The sequence below is a fragment of the Acromyrmex echinatior genome, chromosome 1 (genome assembly GCF_024713525.1).
Source record: "Acromyrmex echinatior isolate Ae372 chromosome 1, ASM2471352v2, whole genome shotgun sequence".
Classification (NCBI taxonomy): domain Eukaryota; kingdom Metazoa; phylum Arthropoda; class Insecta; order Hymenoptera; family Formicidae; genus Acromyrmex; species Acromyrmex echinatior.
In genome coordinates this window covers 22,149,071-22,161,528 of record NC_141852.1, presented here as the reverse complement: position 1 = coordinate 22,161,528, position 12,458 = coordinate 22,149,071, and the positions used below count along the sequence as shown (strand labels likewise).

The 12,458-nt window shown below is 27.2% G+C and overlaps 1 protein-coding gene across 1 annotated transcript; it reads left to right on the top strand.

Moving 5' to 3' along the window:
- The first annotated feature begins 2 nt into the window (after positions 1 to 2).
- LOC105145951 (venom allergen 3) lies at positions 3 to 12,414 on the top strand. The gene is made up of 5 exons (XM_011055872.2): positions 3 to 216; positions 3,344 to 3,511; positions 4,357 to 4,438; positions 5,142 to 5,274; positions 6,348 to 12,414. The coding sequence occupies exons 1-5, from the start codon at positions 94 to 96 to the stop codon at positions 6,520 to 6,522; spliced, it is 681 nt and encodes a 226-aa protein (XP_011054174.1). The 5' UTR covers positions 3 to 93; the 3' UTR covers positions 6,523 to 12,414.
- Positions 12,415 to 12,458: the final 44 nt, after the last annotated feature.

Here is a 12,458-nt window from a genome sequence, read left to right as displayed (position 1 = left end):
CTGCGATCTATCGAGCTCGTTAGTAATTTGAAGAAGGGCATCAATAAAGTCGCATCTTTATCATACAAGAAAATTCCGAATTAAAAAAAAATAATGACAGGAATCTACAATTTTCTGTGTATACTTGTAATTACGATGTTTACTATCGTAATCGCAACAGATTACTGCAACATGAAATCATGCAAGAAAGGAAGTCATACTATGTGCAAATACTCCGTAAGTAGCAATATAATCATACAATATATTCACAAATGATGTCTTGTATACTTACAGTTAATGCGCAATCTTTATAATATCTTAAAAGTATATTTTAAAGAGTATATCTAACATTTTTAATTTTTAAATTGAATTATTGAAATAAATAATTTGTGGGAGAGATATATATACATATACAGAATGTGAACCAGAGTCGTTGACCCAACTTTTTACCCTATGAGAAAATTATCGACTTCATACCTATTGAATTATAACGTGCGTGTAATCGATAATTTTCTCATGGGGTAAAAGCTGGTGCAATGACTCTGGCAATGACTCTGGTTACTCTGTATATAAAATAAAAAGAAATTAACATGAGAAAGCAATTTTTTCTATATAATATGCTTTTTTGAAAAAGTTTGTAACATTGCATATAATATCTGTCGTAGTTATGCAGAATTTTATGATTATTATGGCAATATTATTGAGCAGGAATAATATTTCCTTAATTTTGTAAATATATAAAAGTATATATGTAGAGAGTTAAGGTGTGATTAAATAAATATATTCTGTAAAATATTAATAACATCTACAGAATGTATGTTTTTTGAATGAATATTTATAAATATGCATTTAAAAATCATATAGGTATAGAACATCATTGCGATTGTTTAAATTATCCTTTTTCTGAATTTTATAATTTTATATCTGATATATTGTGATAGTTTTATTTATTTTCAGCTTATTCTGTATTTCCCTTTTTTAAATTAATATAATTTTTTAAAACGCAAACTCATTATAATTAGATTTAGTCTTTAGTTTTTAGATTCAGATCTAGGTTCCAACTTAAATATATATCTCGCTGTATTTTATTCTTCTGCTTATATTTATATTTTTTTTTACTAATACATATATCAATGAAGTTATTAAATTATTATTATTATCTTATAAAGACCTAATGTAATTATCTTCTCGTGTTAACTCTCCATGGTCCAATGGAACTCTCCATGGAATTTAAGAACCCAAGCTTTTTCAATTTTAAATTATTCGTTGGACGATAAGCGGAAGAATTCCTCTCTTTAAAAAAAGTTGTTAATACTAACAGCTTATCAGCTAAGTAATGTCGTATTTTGTCAGTCATATTTCGTACAGCGATAGGTAAAAATCGAGCATATGCCATCAGTGACTCGATTAGACTATTTTTCATGTAGGTGAATTATGTTTTTTGCTATTTTTATTTTTTATTTCGCTATGCACCGATATACAAAATGTATATCACATATATAATAATGCATTACAATTACATTAGACTATCTGTTCGTTCTGATAGATAAGTTAGATCAGAATCAAGTTTATCATTAAATCCTTCTCGATATACAAGAAATATACACTAAGTACATTAAAAGATTTTAAGCGATGCTTCGTCACACAAATTTAAGATGAAAACTTCATATAACACTATACACACACACACATACACACACACACACACACACACACACACACACACCATAAAATGGCTTAGTTTAGTAACTATAAATGTGTGTGTGTGTGTGTGTGTGTGTGTGTGTGTGTGTGTGTGTGTGTAGTGTTATATGAAGTTTTCATCTTAAATTTGTGTGACGAATCATCGCTTAAAATCTTTTAACGTACTTAGCGTATACTTCTTGTATATCGAAAAGGATTTAATGATAAACTTGATTCTGATCTAACTTATCAGTACAGATAACGGCTTAGTTTAAAAAAATATCAAAGTTAAAAAAAACTTTATTTTTTTTAAATTTCGAAAACCGTTCGAATTATTAATTTTGAAACTTCGTAGTTTTAGACTCTATATATAAGAAAAGTTTTGTGTTTTTCTCAACTTACTAAAAGTATATAGATTATAAAAAATGATTATAAAAAGTTTTTTATCTAAATATAAAAACATTCATTTTTCCTCTTCAAAAGTTTTATTATTATACTGTAAAAAATAAAATTTAATTTTAACTTAAAGACGTTTAGTAGACTTTCTCAGACATACAAAAATGTTAAAATTAACAAAAAAATGTCTCAGAAAATTTACTATACGTCTTTAAGATTAGATAAAATTAATATTTTATTTTTTACAGTGTAAAATTCCTTAATAAGAGAAAATTTAATTTATACGAGGGGTATCCAGAAAATAAGTTCCGTTTGTATTATACGTTTAGTAAGGTCGATGTATGAGCGAGCTGGCAACACAGCATTGAAGAGGGGAAGCTACCGAATAGAATGAGCGGTGTTCGGCGTCAGTAGCTCGTGAAACACGGTCAGGAGAGGTTATCAAAATGGAGTCCTCCACTTCGCGTCCCGCCACCTCCATTCCGATTCCTTCTCGAGTTGTTTTGCGCGGCATCATTCAGTTTCTTTTTGCTCAAGATTTTAAATCGGTTGATATTCACAAACAGCTTGTTTCTGTATATGGAGAGAGTGTGATGAGTGAATCTATGGTGCGGAGATGGGTCCGAGAATTTAAGGCAGGAAGACATTCGCTTGAAGACGAAAGTGGGAGAGGCAGACCCTCCCTTATCACGGATGAGTTGACGACAAAAATTGAAAATGCGATTCGCAATGATCGTCGTTTAACTTTAGATGAACTCCACAACCTTTTTCCAGAGATATCCCGAAGTCTTATCCATGAGATCGTTTCAGAAAAACTCGAATTTCGCAAGGTTTGCGCCCGTTGGGTTCCCAGAGAACTGACTCCTCTACACAAGGCCACACGAGTCAGTTTAGTTGGGATGTTTTGATCCACCCACCGTATAGCCCGGATCTAGCACCATCGGACTACCATCTTTTTACGAAACTGAAGGAATCCTTGGCCGGAAAACGCTTCCAAAGCGACGAGGAAGTTCAGACAGCTGTAACTAACTGGACTAAAGAACTGGCGGGAAGTTTCTATGCAGAAGGGATTTCGAAGCTTGTTTCCAGATATACAAAATGTATTGAGATTGACGGGAATTATGAAAAAGAACTAGAAGTTGTCAAGTATTATCCATGTAAATTTTAGATTTTTTCAATAAAAACTTTATTTGTAAAAAAAAACGGAACTTATTTTCTGGATACCCCTCGTATATACATATATTAAGAAATTTATTTGTTAGCTAACAAAATCTCGATGTTGTAGTCAAAACCAGCAAAAGAATGCGGACAAATAAAACTTACTGGCCTTACTAAGGCTGAGAAGAAGGCTATAGTAGATAAACACAATGAACTGAGACGGTACGTTGCATCGGGTAAAGAAACGAGAGGAAAACCAGGTCCGCAACCAAAGGCGGTTAGCATGACAAACTTGGTAAGACGTAATACATGTATTATACAGTAAATAAAAAATAGACGAAAAAATATTGAACAAATGTATTCTAACTTACTTCAAACAATTAAATTATTATTTAAATTCTTTAAAAAGAAGTAAAATTGTGATTAACCGTCTAATAATAATGTAGAATTTTTAAGATACTTTGAATTTTAAGAAAATGAATAGATAGTAGAATTTGATAACCTCTTAAAAAATCATGATAATGTTGAGAATATGTGTATACAAAGTATCTAGTTATTTGTTTCATTACATGGACCAATAGAAATCATGCCTGTGTTAACAGCAAATTATATCATAGACTGCGTAAAGTAATATAAATAAAAAATTTAGATTTTTTTTTCGTGTTTTACGTCTTTTGACGTTAATTTTAATAAGTATTTTTAAAAATTCTGCTAATAGAATATTTACCCAAAATAAACTCAGTATCTCATAATAAGGGCTTTCCCTCTATCTATAAAGAAAAATGTATAAGTGCATTATAGATTTTCCTAAATTTATAATTCTCACAAAGAAATTCGAAAAGTGAAATGTTATCTGTAATTTAATGTACTATGCAATACAAGGAGGATACATATTTGAATAAAATATTTTTATTTTAAATTAGAATTTATATACATAATATAATGATAAGTATATAAAATTATATGAATAGACTTTTAGGTAACAGACATTGAACTTTCTGGCCCTTGCGTGTATAAGTATATGTGTGCATAATTTACATATCTAAAACACGCACACACACATACACACACACACGCGCGCGCGCATATGCACATAAAATATTATGTAAATACTTGCGCATATATGTATAATTTTTTTAGACTTGGGATGAAGAACTAGAAAAAATTAGCCAAAGATGGGTTAATCAATGCATATTCGGTCATGACGAGTGCAGACATGTAGGTAAGTACCGATTTAATGTAAATTATGTAAATTATAATAGTAAAAATGTATTATTATTTACATGATAATAAAATATATAGTTAATATTTATTAAAGTATATAGTAAAATGTATAATTCATTGGTAAATAAAATTTAGACCGATAAAAGAATAAATTAATAAGGAAAAAAAGATCGACGTTTGCACAAAATGAGAGTGAAGTTTGCAGTATTTTAACATTTTTATTACCATCACTAAATAACGATCAATGTAATTTGTAATGTTATTTCCAGCTTCAGTTTATAATTATGTTTCAAGTTCGAATCGATGAATAGTTTATAGAAATAAAAAATATATTTGCGAAGCAAACCGCACTAATCTTATTACCCTGCATTAATCTGTAAAATGGATCCCAATCAAATTGACTGAAATTTTACTATAATGTAGATCATGATGCCCTGGTCAAAAGTTCTCATAGGCAGGAGGTCCAGAAATGGATAATTTTCGAGATAAGTTGGATGTCAAATATTAGAATATGACTTATAAATTCCAACATTTGATTTCCAATATCTTGAAAACTGTTCATTTTATTGCATATTCCAAGATTATTGCGTATAAACATTATCACTGACACTTATTTCGACTAAAAATAAATTTTTTTTCTCTTATTTAAATAATTTAAAAAAACTGATTTATCTGTTAACAAATAATGTATGCAATTACAGATAGATTTATAGTTGGTCAGAACATGGCCCAGGCATCCTCTTCGGGAAAAAACACAGCCACTGTAGACTATTTGGTCTCATTATGGTACAATGAAGTAAAGGATTTTAATAATACTAAAATTAATAAATATGAGTAAGTATCCTTCTAAATTGAATTTTCTAATTGTACACAGAGATTTTACATATTAGCAAATATAAGTTAATTCTTTAGATAGCACCAAGTAAAGATATCTATATATAAACTATTACTTTAACGTGTAAAGTTATCTATATATAAAAAATAGCAGCACGTAAAAGTATTATGACGATATTCATGGACGTATCATGAAATTTTTTTCGGAAGGAGGGAAATTCTGTTAACTCAGGGATGTATTATGTGCCAACCAGAATGAAAATAAAAAGAGGGGGGGGGGGATATTTTACTATTATACTGAAAAGAACGTCACTATATCAATTTTGTTGTTGTGACATTTACAACAATTTTTAACATTAATGAACTTTCTTAGTCGAATTTAGTCGAATGGAATACTCTGGGTGCATTCAGTACTACATTCTGAGCAGCTCAGTATTCAGTGAGCTTTTGCATTTGCTATATTCTGTTACATCCAAAAATATAGATCGGATAAGTGTATAGATCAAAAATATAGATCAAATAGTGCAAAAGCTCACTGAGTGTTCAGTGAGCGATTGTAATACTAAATGTATCAATTACAGAATATATTTTGTTTTTCGCGGGATAAAAACCTTATGAAAATTTTCCCTATGTGTCACATATTTTATCAAAACTCAAACTAATCGAAGTATTAAAAATTACTTCTATGGTATTTAATGAAAAGAAAATAATATTTTAGATACGTAATAGCAAAAAACTCACACAAAGTTAAAAGTAAAGTTGTATGTTTTTTATAATTAAAAATGAAAGAGAGGAATTCAACAGAGTATGTATATAATTAATTGACCAATTCAAAATAAAATATTCTCATTAGTAATTAGTAAAGTAATGAAAAATTATTAAACACTGACCGATGTGAATGTGCTATCAGAATGTACGCTAACGAGACCCTCTCAAAATGAAATAATTAATAAAAAATTTCGGGGGGAGTGAACTTCCCTCCCTCCTTCCCCACCTTGATACGCCCATGATGGTATTAATTAAAATACTTCTGAACATTTTTTAAAACATTTTATAAAATAATTTATTTATAGATTCGAACCAAAGACAGGTCACTATACCCAACTGGTCTGGGCTAACTCAAAAATAATTGGTTGTGGAAAAATAGAATATGAAGATCCAACGAAATGGAATAAGATAACTCTATGTTGCAATTATGGTCCACATGGAAATATGATCGGTCAAAAAATGTATGAAATTAAAAAATAAATCCAATTGATGGATTAAAGATACAATAAAAGAATAGCGATATATGAAAAAAATAGGAAATCAAATCAAAAGTTTCAATATATATGCTTTGTCGATAGAAATAGATAATTGCAATTGTCATAATGATACTAATAAAGAACAAAACTATATTTTTTCTTTTTTTCCTTTTTTTCTCTTTCTATTCTCTTTTTATTTCTTTTTAATACATATATTGTTTAACATTTTTTTCTTCAAGTTTTTCTTGTCATATATATCTATCTAACATAAGACAAAAAATAAATGTAAGGAATTTATGCTGTTGTAATGTATTTAAAAATAAATATATGCAATGAATAAAATATGAATTTTTTAATTCTTAAGATAGATTTAAATGTGTGTTTATGTACATAGTTATATTATTCTATACTAAACAAAATAAAAATCAATTCCCGGCCGAGGCAACTAATCAATGAATTGCAATGAAACTTTGCATAAATTATTTTGAAATTTAAAGTATTTATTTTTAAAAAATGTAAATTTTTTTATCATTTTAAAAATTTAATTTTTAACAATATAAAAATAATAGCAAATAAAATAAATAAACTACAAAAATGTGTATTAAACAAAAATATAATTTTATTCACACAACTTTTATATGTATATAGTTTTATTTCAAGTGTAAATATTAAATATACTTTCAAATTTAATTTTCTCTGTAGGGACTATACGTCTAATATATCCTTAAGAGAGGAGGTCATTTGATGCTTGATTAATATCACAAATTGACATTCTTGTTCTTCATCGTTTAAATTTTACTCTCAACCTTATTATTCATAAAAAAAGGTCTTGATAATATTAAATAATTCATAATATTTACTATACTAATTAATATTTTATTTTTATTAAATTCTAAAATCCACAACAAATTTTTCAATTTTATAATTAATATTTTATTGGATTATGGCTATTTCTCTTTCTATTATTAAAGAAGGTTACTATCAAAATTTTATTGTCTTAATAATCTTAATAGTAAATTTTCAAATATTTTCAATGAGAAATCAAATTTATTTATTTTACTATAACGTCACTAAAATATGTTGCCGAAATTTTAATTATATTTTATTTTTTTAATAACGTTTCTAAAAATTAGTTTTTGTTGAAATGAATAATTTAAACAGATACATCAAAATACATAAAGATACTTTACTCACTTTTCTTCACTCAAACTTTCATCTAGAAAATTAATTGTAAAAACTACATATGAAGCACTATCAATATGTTGATCAAACGTGCAGAATACTAAAAAAAAAAAGAATAGAATTAATGAACAGAGGAAGCATATTAAAAGAAACACGAGACAAACAACGGTTGTTATACACTGAAAAAAATGCATGTAATTTTACATGAAAATTATATGTTTATGACCGAAAAATTACTTAAATTACATAAATATGATTGGAAATTTATTGGAAATTGTAAATTTTCAATCATATTTAGATAATTTTTTGGTCATAAACATGTAATTTCCATGTAAAATTATATGCATTTTTTAAAATTATATGCATTGTAGATTTTATAAAACTTCGTCTAAACTTTTCTTATAATTTTTACTGGGATAATACGAAACCTTGATAAAGAAATTTATCTTAATAAATGCTTATTATTAGAAATAATGCATATTAAAAATTAAAATTACGGTTTTAAAGTTACAAAGTGATCATATACTCTGTGTGTAATAAAGTCGGTAAACTCTGAAATTATAACATGTAGAGAAGAACGTGATATTATGTTCAGTGTAGGTATAATAATCTCTTTTAATATCTCCACTATTAGGTGGTAAATTACTTATGGATAGGACTGCCATCTATAAAATCACTAACCTAGGATATTAAGCTCTTTACAGCTAAAATTCGGATATTTTTTTTTATGTTAATTTTCTCATTATAAATTTTGATTATTTAGTACAATATTTAATATTTTTATACCTAAAAGTACTTTCACAAATAAAACAAAAGTTCAAATAGTTACGAAGTATATTTATCAATAATTTTTCGTACTTATTATGTATTAAAATTAATATGGTATAAAAAAAATCAAACACATATTAAAGTTAAACAGAAACAATATATAATATAATGAACATATAAAAATTCAAAATATGAACAATATATAATCTTTGGAAATGAAACTTTTTACTGAACGCTAAATTAACAGAAATAAATATTATCTGTCTCTATAATAAAAATAAGTTATCTTAATTAAAGTAAGGAAAATCTTCAAAATGTTAACTAAATTATAAGATCTAGTTATTTTCGTTTTCAATCTTGTACGTTTTTCAACTTTTCCTACTGCTTTCTTGCTGAACAGAAATTTATAGATATTTATATAAATCGATACAACTCACATCTTTATATATAATTATATCTTTATATATAATTATATCTTATTTTAATCAGTGAGGAGACCTTATTTTAATCAGTGAGGGATCAGTATGTGATCCCAACGAATTTCTTTCTTTCGTCTATTGTTAGTGAAAACATCCTTTTCACGTTTGCATTATGAGCTGGTATGCAAAAAAAATACTGTGCTATCTTTAATAATTCGGTGTATGTATGAGCATTCGGAGTTTCAAAAAATTTAAGCCAAAGTTTACGAATACAATAAAAAAATACCATAAAAAATGCGGACTGCTTCGAAAAACCCGCCTGGACGCTCCCCGACGTCTCCAAAACTAGGACATATTTTCGCAGTTCACGCGCCAGTTACTGTTCATCGCATAGCCATTCACTTACTGATCCGCTCGTGTAGGCAAGTAGCCGTATCGCTCTTCTTTACATAATTATTTTTTTGAAACATATTTGCGACAAATATTATACTATACCAGTTAATACGAAACATCGTACTTTAGATTCCAAAAAAACTTATTTAAAATATTAAATAAGAAATAAATGTTAGAAAAAGTTTTTTTTAAATAATAAATACTAAATAACTGCTTTATTATCTTTATTTATAAAATGCATATTTTAAATAAAATTGTTTTAGATCGTCTGACCATCTGACTATCTGAGCAATACAGTTGAAATTTTAATCACTATTAAAATGGATAATAAGTTGAAAATTGTTTAAATATTAAAAAATTATTTGACGTTAGTTATTAATAGAAACTTCCAAAGCTTTATTTAATTTTTGAACTTTCCGTTTGAGATTCCAGCAGTTGGGATCCTGATAGTGACTCACTTTTCACGGAAAAATCAATAACGATTTAAGAAATGTATCATTATTGAGGATGACTCTAAAGAGAGCCGAAACGTTTAATAAAGAAGGTTACACATTATGTAAATCAATTTTTGGAATTTGAATTTAATCTCTGGCATCTTCGTCGGCCTTGACTCTCATTAGCCTTAAATTTATTTTTATTTGTTTATTTTTATTTGTAAGATTGTGAATTTGTTAATATTTTGATATTCGTTAGCAAAATTGCATTAAAATAATTAGACATAAAAATAAAAAATAAATTTAAAATATACTTACCTACAAAAACTATTACTAAATTTATTAGTAGCTTGTTTATTTACAGATAAATATAATTACAAAGAAACGATTTTATTGCCAATAAAATCGTGAAGGGCCTTTAGCTCGTTTTTGTTAAATAATGGAAAGTATATAATTGGAAAAGTTTGAAGTTCAAAGTCTATAATTTTCTAATAATTATGGGATATACTTATATACTAGTAATTATGTTAGGTAAAAACGGGTTGAAAATCTGCATAAAAAAAATATAACTTCGTAATTTCATTTTTATGCAGGCATCTTATAAGACAAATTCATTAAATATTCACTAAATTTATTTGTTTGAATATTCAATTTCGAGTTTCTTAAAATTCAACAATTTTTATTTCCACAGGGGAGATGCAAAATTGAAATTTTCGTTTAAAGATCCATTAATAAACATTTGTATCATTAAAAAATTTATTAAAAACGTGAAGATTGTTATTGCAGAATCAGAATTCAAATTTTCTTGAAATATATATGAATTTTGTGTCATGATATGCATGCATTTTCTATACGAGATATCTTATTTATATCCAGACAACTGTTACGTCTCAATGTTGTTATTGAGATGTTTCTCCGTTTTTGAGTCAATGTATTTAAACAATTTACTCGGGGACCGCAGATTAAGTTGTGTAGTTAAGGATACGAGGATACTCTGGATACGAGGAAATTATGAATTCTCCGAGGAATTGCCGACAAACGGGGGCCACGCAATTGGCAGCGACAGTCGCAACAATCCCTCAGATATTCATATATATATATATGTATATGTGTACTTGAATGTGGATTAAGGGATTAAAGATTTAGACGTTCCGTCGATAGATTCGATTTAATATTATCGTTTATTAAAAAAAGATAAATGCGAAAATGAGGTTCTGATGAAGCGCGAGGATAGTTCTCACCTTGACTATAACTGACTGACTGGCTGATTGACCAAAGCAGTGTGAGCCTGAGAGTGAGTCTGAGTCTAAGTTTGAGTGTAAGTATAAGTGTAAGTCTAAGTCTAAGTCTCTGAGTCTGAGAGTGAGTTTAAGAGTAAGTTTGAGTTTGAGAGTAAGTACAAGAGTGTGTGTCTGAGTGTAAGTGTAAGTGTGAGTGTGAGTGTGAGTGTGTGTCTTTGACAGCTCCTTTTATATACTGAAAATGAGTGTGGGAGTGTCCTTTCACAACCAATCGACACTTCTCAAAATTTGGTAGAATCTATACTCGCGCTTTCTTTGAGATAAGGCAGCAAGGCCCCGCATAAGCCCTACTCCCCACTCTACAAGTTTATTCTTAATAAGTAATAGTTGAATTTTAACAATTTGTTATAAAAATTCGGTTTTCCTTAATATCCTTTATGCGAGGCGAATTCACTACATTCATATGTTTAAAATTAATTTAACTTTATTAGAAAAAGAAAAAGGGAAAAGAAAGAAAAAGATATTCGTTCTCGCATTCAGGAAGATTTCTATTTTACTGCTAATTATTGAACTTAATTACTTAATCGTTAAACGCTAATATAATATACGTTATTATTAATGTTAATGTATAATACGCTTTTATATTTGTTATTTTATAGGAGGGCTTTTTTGAGAAAGATCGTGTGATATTCTTAGACATTTTTTCTAGAATAATCTATAGATAATTTTTATGACGCATAAAAGTACATAACGTGATCTATCTGTTAGAGTTTGAATGTTCAAATAAAGAAACTGAATATAAAAGAGAAACGGAATTTCTGATTTCGAAATAAAGATAAAATAGGGAAATCTAGCGATAAGATAAAACTAAAGTATAAATTGTATATCTATGACGAATATATTATTCTATAAAGAATAAGGGGATTTTATTGGTATGTAACACAACACAGAACATTTATGATAAATATTTATTGATATATTAATTTTTTGAAATGTTATATAGATATTTCATTTTTTACGATAAATATAAATAAATATTTCTAATATTTTTTGCTTAAATTATAATGTCTCATTAAGTATTTTCAAAGCATTTACTCTAATATTTACAATAAATATTTTATAACATTCTTAATAAATATTTATGATCTGTGTCAATTTAAGACCACAAAAATATTTACAAAATATTTAGAATAAATCTTATAAATATTTATAAATATTTTGTAAATATTTTATAAATATTGTGTGCTGTCTGAATACATATAAGCAAAAATGTAAAAATATTATAAGCAATTTATATATAATATATGTTTTATATTTTAAATTTAAAAAATTTAAGTCTATTTTTTGTGTTACATTTTATTATATTATATTGTCTGATGATTACTTTGTATATTATAATTCTTTCTTTATGTTTTCTTTATTTTGGTATCAAATAAATACATTGCATAAAAATGTTAAATTTATATGTAATTCATAAGGACATTCAAATCCAGCAAATCTCAA